Source organism: Megascapheus bottae, chromosome 6, assembly GCF_031878675.1.
Source record: "Megascapheus bottae isolate mThoBot1 chromosome 6, mThoBot2.hap1, whole genome shotgun sequence".
In the NCBI taxonomy this organism is placed as follows: domain Eukaryota; kingdom Metazoa; phylum Chordata; class Mammalia; order Rodentia; family Geomyidae; genus Megascapheus; species Megascapheus bottae.
Window position 1 is genome coordinate 31,889,737 of NC_143514.1, and position 7,559 is coordinate 31,897,295.

Below are 7,559 nucleotides of genomic sequence, written 5' to 3' on the forward strand. Positions count from 1 at the left end.
CCACTCATCCTTAAACTGTCTTTATTTCTTCTGTGACATAAGGCTCTTGAAAATTTAAGCTATTCAGTACTTGCCTGGTGCAAATTAGAGACTTCATGTGTTCTAGTATTTAACCACTGTTGTTGGTTTTAGTCACTATTATTACTCTTGTTACCATGAAATCTCTCCTTGATTCTCAAGTCTACCTGTAGGCCCCTCTACTAGGTTCCTTGGTACGCAGCAAGACATGTGAAAGGGTATCAATATATGTGAATTAATGCACCTTCTATCTGGCAAATATCATGTAACCCTTTTATTAATTACAATAAAATATATTAAAAAAAACACATCACACTGGTCATTTATGTTGAATGCACCAGTTTCTGTATCAGTCTCTGTCTGAACTTAGTATAGAATGGGTCTCTTTTAACTTTCAGTCCCTTGTACCTCATTCTTTCCCTGGTATATTAAACTGTTTTCTGACTAAAGCAAAAAAAAAAAATCCAAGTCTAAGTAAGACCGCAAAAACTGTAGTCGGAAACTAAAAATGATATTTAACAGAAAACTACAACATCTATTGATATTATAGAGAAACAAGTATTATCCTGCTATGAAACTTTCTATTCATGGTGTCTGATGTGTCACGTGTAGTGGTTTCTAAAAATGCTAAAAGTTTGGCTATGCTGACTCCTGAGAAGTAGACCAGTATGAAAAAGTCTTCCTTCAGAGTTTTTCATGGAGAAACCACTTAAAATTATCATCAAGAACATATACAATTAATGTATAAACACACATACCCCTTTGAAAGGTTGGCATCTTTTTTAAAATGCTATATTTTATTTTAAAATTACTTTCAGGCAGTTTCCCTGAATAACAAGCAAGTCCTAGTAAGTACATTTGTCTCTTAAAACCCTTAATCTAATGAGTTAGAATGTGTAACTGTATCAGAAAAGTCTAATTGCTGAGGGAGAAGAAAAGCCCAAGAGTAGGATGTATGTCCTGTCTGTGAAGACTGTGCTGTTTCCACACACATTGCAGATTACTTTCCCACACTCTTGTAGTACACAAGGCCAAACTAGCCATCTCCATAAACACCCCAATGTTTGATTTGTATTCACTTACCCAATACACCTTTAGCATTACTATCACATTTTAGTAACTAAGAAATTATAGCTCAGAGCTGTTACTGATTTGTTCCAAATTACTCAGCTAGATACTTCTAGGTGCAGGATTCCAATTCCTGAACCTAATATGGGATAAGAGAAAATGCCAGATTCTTTGGGCTCCATGTACAATATAACTTCCATATAAACCTCTTAAAGGTATATACTTTTTTACTTTTGCCTCTTCGTAATATATTCAAAGTGAAGCTTTTCTGACTTGCAAAACAAAACAGATTCTCTAAAAGGTGTGTGTGGGGGCAGGGGGCTGTGTATTGGGTGTTTGTGAGATAGAATCTTGTGACATTGCCCAGGCTGGCCTGGAATTGATGATCTTCCTGCTTCAGCTTCCCAAGTGTTGGGACAACACCAAGCTTGGGCATTGAGTTTGACAAGGAACAATGGTTTCCACTCCTTCATGGATAATTTAAGTCCCCTTTTTTGTGATACCTACCTACTATTGGGGACTACAGAGATCTAGGACTGTTTATCCTAGGAAAGCTTGAATTCTCTAATTTGAGAATTAGAGTATTTACATTAATTGCCAAATATCTGCTGTGGGGAATAACATTAATATATACATCAAAGAGTTAACTAGATCAAGAACCTTTGGCAAAATCAGGAGGTGTCATTTTGACTTTAACCTAAAAATGGGAATACATTTCAATATGAACATGAACCTCCTGGATATAACCTATATCACACTAGCCTAGGCAGTGTTTCAACTCAGGAAGAAATTGGAAAATATCAGTTATACCTACTTGTGCAAGATAGAGATTCAATGACCAGTCACTTGGTCTATAGCAGATTCTAACACCCATTGATGAAGATGAAGTTTGGGGATTTGACACCTATTACTTACTATCAGAATGCATGTTATCTAGAATGTTGTGGTCTGGGTGGAGACAATCCAGTTTAAAAACTTCAAGTATTTGTTTTTGTGGTTTGTATTCAGCTCTTGAAGAATCACCCAATTTTGCTTTCCTTTTGTACTGTATGGAACACAGAGTTGTCAGTGGGTGGGAGAGAGGGACTGATGGAGCCTTTGGGGTCACCAGCATGCTCCTTATTTTCCTGTTGTCTAGGAACAGTGAGACTACGTACACTTCATTACTGCCTTTCACCTAAACAAGTTGACTTCCTGTTCTGGGTGTGATCTATTTTAAAACATCTCCTTCAGGGGCAGAAAAGCTAAAAAAAAATCAGCCTAAAACCTCAACCAAAAATTTCTGCTGCCAATATTTAGTGCATACACAGTGCAGGTTTTTGTGAACAAACTAAATTCTCCCTGGTTACCTTCTACCAACAAAGGAAAATAGTATCTATATTATGAAGAAAAAAATGATCACTGTTCAGCATATTTTGCACTGATGTGACCCTTTCACAGATGTTCCTAATTATTCTGTCGACATAAAATTCATTTCGGTTGTAATATTTTGTGATTTAAGAAACTATCATCACCACTACCACCTTTTGGTTCTTCATTTCCATATTTATTTCTTGGGGAGGGGGGAACACTTTAAGATTCCCACACACTCCTAAGAGCTGTCTTTATACAACACCTCCTGATCATTTTCAAACTGGAATAACACACTTGCTAGATTCTGCTTCCCACACTAGGCCTGGTTTACCTGGAAATCTGTGGTTGTACAGAACCTGGAAACAGTGTCTTACAACAGGTGAGAGACACAGAAGATCTGTAAGAATGACAACCCCTTTTGAAGAGGGTTTGAAGAAATCAAGACTATTGTCTTCACTTCTTTTGAACAGAAAGAAATCCCTCAAGCAGGAAGAAAGGACAACTCTTAGCCTTCAGTTTATTATGTTAGTCGATAATGTTTCAGACATGAGAGGCCAGGGTTGCAGTGAATGGTCTTTATCCTTTTGAGGTTCTCTCTAAGAAGCTTGGCTCACTCCATTCCCACCTTCACCCCCGCCCCTTTTTTGGTACTGTTTTGATTTAACATAAGCAAAACCACTTAGGATTTAGGAATTATTATTTTTAAAAAAAATTATATATGGAAAGAAAGGAAACAAAAATCTGAGAAAGTGGCTGCGGATTCCTTTAGCTCAGCCTTCTCTAAGTGGTGCTTCTGACACTCCCTCCCTCCGCAGACCCGGGGTCCCTGTAGCAGAAGACTGCTGCTTCCTTGCTTTGTGGTCTGCAAGACAGCAACAGGAGAGTCAATGCCTCAGCCTTCTAGCTCCCTCTCAGACCCACTCTACCTCTAGATGGGTTGGAAAGTGCTGAGGAAGGCTGCAGCCAGCCAAGACCACGGGGAGGGGTGGAGGGGCGAGGGAAGGAGACGTGCTCAGGAGTTCATTCACCAAAAGCGCAGAGCAGCACTGGGTTAGTGCCATCGGGAAGGCAACCCTGCACTAGATGGGTTGAGATTTGCTTTATGCTTCTTCATCCCTCTCTCCCCCCAAGCTTCCGGGGGGGGGGAGAGGAAGGGGCGGGGGAGGGTTACTTACATCTACACTTCTTCCCTAAGAGGTCCCGACCCTTGGTGAGTAGAGAGCCTGAGACTCCAGACTCCATTTCAAGTCCAGGCTCCATACTGGGCGACGGTGTGGTCACCTGGCCTGACCCTCACCCATCACCACCACCCCTCATCAAAAAATAAAAACAAAAAAAAAAATAAAAGCGGGGTGGGGAGAGCCCGATGGCTGTCTGCAGCCCGCCTCTGAGGGGGTGCTGGGGGCAGCCTGCTTCCAGGGTCGGGTTTGAAGATGGAAAGTTGATCAGGACCCCCGGCGACCCAGCCACCCGGCGACTCCCCTCCGGGAAGCGGACTGGCGAGCTTCCCGCAGGCGCCCCGTCTGTGGCAGGGGGGGAAGACGGGACCGGGGCGCAACCGCCGCCCCTCCAGCCCGCCCCCCGAGATGCCCGCCCCGGAGCCTCCAACCCCTCCGTGCTTCTTTACCTCGAAAAGCTGAGGGATTTCCCTCCGGGCTAGATACTCCTTGGCTTCGTTGGTGTTCATGGCTGTGCCGCGCGCGCCCCGGGGCGCCTGGCTAGCGGAGGTCGGGGTTAGGGCTAACGCTGGCGCGGTCCGCACCGTGGCAGCCCTGGGTCCGGAGCGCCAACACCGTCCCTGTCGCTGCCCAGGCCGGGGAACCTCAGCTTCTCCTGCCCCGGGGGCTCTGGGCTCCGCGCTCCAGCAGCCTCCGCTTGGCCGCCGGTCCCCGCGCGCGAGCTGCGGGCTCCGAGCGGGCGCGGCGGTGACTGCCAGGGGAGGGGCGCCGGGAGCGGAGGAGGGGGCTCAGCGCGACGGACGTCAGGCTGCCGCCAGCCCGCGGGTCCCTCCGCACGCCGCCGCCGGGCTCTGCGCGCGGCGCTCCGCGCTTCCCCGAGCCAGGTCTGCGGCGGCCAGTCACGCTGCGCGGGCGGGCGCGGGGCGCGGGGGTGGGACGGGAACGCGCGGGGGACTCAAGTCACTCCCCGCTCCCCGGAGGCCCGCTCCCCGCTCGAGCGCCACCCAGGGGACGCAGCCGCCTAGGGGACAAGGTGGCCTGGGTCACTAGAGCTGAGATTTTTGTTTTGTTTTTTCACTTCTTCATATCGGTTCAAACTCTGGCTTGCGCTCTCTCTCTCTCTCTCTCTCTCTCTCTCTCTCTCTCTCTCTCTCTCTCTCTCTCTCTCTCTCATACACACACACACACACACACACACACACACGCACACACGCACACACACACAAGCACACACCAGTGACCCCCGGATCCCCAAGGAGTATAGCCGTGGGATGGTGGGTGATGGTCACAGAACCCATCATTCATTCCTAAAGAGACTGATTGCAAACAGTGGAGAGGGAGAATAAGGAAAAATAGAGGATTCCTGGCTCGGAGTTCACCTCCCCACCCGGCCTTTGAAATTACGTTTTTACACTTTTAAGTATCTCTTTTCCTTCAAGAAAGTTTGCTAACTAGTTTCGGGAGGGGATTGGGAATTTCCTATCCTATCACGAATTCCTACACATGTCACAATATGAATTTAGAATAAACCCGAAATGTTAGTTAAGAAAAGAATTCATAATCAGTCAATCATTTCTACCCAGAGGAATGAGAAGTGAGAGGTGGTGGAGGACTTGAATCTGCTTAATTGAACAGTGATTGAAACTTTGCAGTAGATGCCCTTGCAGGTGATCAGCCCGTTTGTGTGTGCGGGGGTATCATTTGAGGGATTTTGAGGGGAGGGGACTAAAGCTTAATGGGTAACAGTAGTGTACTCCTCGGACCCCAGGATGGTCACGTGACTCATTGCCCAAATTAAAAGATCCAGGCCCACTGGGAATACAGGCATGAGCCACAAGCCCACCCTAACTCCTCCCCCCAACACACGTTTTGGGAGAGTGTGTGAAGAACAGGAGACACTCAGGAGGAAGGCAACACAGCATTGCTTCAAAAAAAAAATCAAAATCAAAGTCTGAATGTCTGTTTCCATTTCCATTTACCTTGTCTTAGTTCAGTTCCTTGTCACACCCACCAGGCTATAGGTACAGTGTGGTTTTTGTAAAGACTTGTGTCACATGGCCATGTGCTATAACCATGTGTCATGCAATAGTCTTCAGTGAAGCAGGCAGCCCAATTCCATGAAATTTGATGTTTGTCTTCAGAGGATGCCTCATCACTTAGAGTTCCAGCTTCCATTTCTTTACCTTCTTTAAGACCATGCTATGAAAGCCGTCTCTTGCCTGTGTTCCTACATATGGAAAGTCCCAGGCTTGATGGCTGGATGGCTTACTTTGTTTGTTGACCCAATGGAAGTGAAGCACTTAGGACTAAAGAGGTGATTTTTCTATAGTCTCCTTGTAAACGACTTCAAAGTCATTCTTTTCAGAGAATTTGGTAGAATACTGTTCACATTTCTTGCTCTTGGAATTTTTAAATGGATAGATACAAAGTGCCCTTTAGTGACCTGGTAAGTGATAACAACTTGCTTATAAAAAAGGGAATGGATAAGAAAGTCTGCATTGCACTAAAACTTGTAAAGAATATGAAAAAAATAGTACAAAAAAAGAAAAGAGACTTTCCCCCCTAATTTCTGTGTGTTTGTGTGTGCACACATGCATGTGTGTGTGAATGCATACACCCCTAGCACTGTAGTACTAGAGCTTGAACTCAGGGCCTGGTTAGCTTTCTGGCTCAAGGCTGGCACTTTACTGCTTTTGGGCTCTTTGTCAGTTAGTTGGAAATAGAGTCTTGGGGATTTTTCTGCCCCTGCTGAATTCAAAGCACACAATCCTCAGATCTCAGCATGCTGAGTAACCAAGTTAGTGGTGTGAGCCACTGGCACCTGTCATTTATTTATTTGCTTATTTATTTACTTATTTATTTTGTGGGTGGTAGGCCTTGAACTCAGATCTAGGTGCTAGCCTTCAGCTTTCTTTGTTCATGGCTGGAGCTTTACCTCTTGAACCTCAGCTTCACTTCCAACTTATGTATGTGTGTGTGTGTGTGTGTGTGTGTGTGTGTGTGTGTGTGTGTGTGTAACAGTCTCAGTGACTTTTCTGCGTGAGCTGGCTTGGAACTGAGATCTTCATGTTGCAGCCTCCTGAATAGCTAGGTTTAAGCTGTGACCCAGCAGCACCTGAAAAAAAGCCAGGGTGATGGTTTGGATACAAGGAAAAGGAAGAGGCAAAAACAAACAAAAACCCCACTAAATAGATCTTTCCTATAAGAAGTTTTCCTATCACCTATCATTCCTTGAAATAAAAGTATAGAGTTGTAGATAAAAAGGGCCCATAACCTAAGTACACTTTGTTTAGTTGGAAATAAATTTCCTGCAAGCTTTATCAAATTGAATCAATTACCTCTTGCCTGCTGTGCATCTTAATATTTAGCACACTGTGACACTATGTGACACTGTGACACTGCATTCAGATTAAATGTGAGTCATAAACCAAATAAGGTTAAACAAAGATTTGTTTCTGCTTTAACATTTACTACCAATATAATTCAAATATTATGGGTACAGCTATAACCTTTTGCGGTTCAGTTTTTGAGAAAGTTTTGAAAATACACTGGTGCAGAGCACTAAGAAAAAATTAATCAAAATGTCTCTTTCGATCACATTCTAGGAGACAGTGGTAGGTTCTGAGATACGTAATTGACTAAGACATGCATGATCTCTGCAGCCAAAGAGCTTATGTTTTAATGGAAAATGTGTATACATTTAGGATTCTCCTAACAGAGGATCACAATAGCTCAAAAGCTAAGTAAACATGTCCATATAGGATGAGGCTAAGTGAAATGATCTCCAGGATATGGAAACAAGATGTTTATCTTTGTGATTGCTGTTCTTTTTTACTTTAAAAATTTTTTTTATTGTTGGGATAATGTATAGAGGGGTTACAGTTACATTCATCGGAAGTAGGTGCATTACTTCTCACACATTGATACCCCTTCTCATGTTTT

At 44.2% G+C, this 7,559-nt stretch overlaps 1 protein-coding gene across 1 annotated transcript in view; it reads right to left on the bottom strand.

Moving 5' to 3' along the window:
• The window catches only part of Ak5 (adenylate kinase 5), a 220,263-nt gene extending 215,911 nt beyond the window's left edge, over positions 1–4,352 (bottom strand). Inside the window, exon 1 of the mRNA XM_090334589.1 lies at positions 4,067–4,352. Coding sequence (XP_090190715.1) covers positions 4,067–4,126 — 60 coding nt within the window. The 5' untranslated portion in view covers positions 4,127–4,352. The remainder of the gene's footprint in view (positions 1–4,066) is intronic.
• Positions 4,353–7,559: the final 3,207 nt, after the last annotated feature.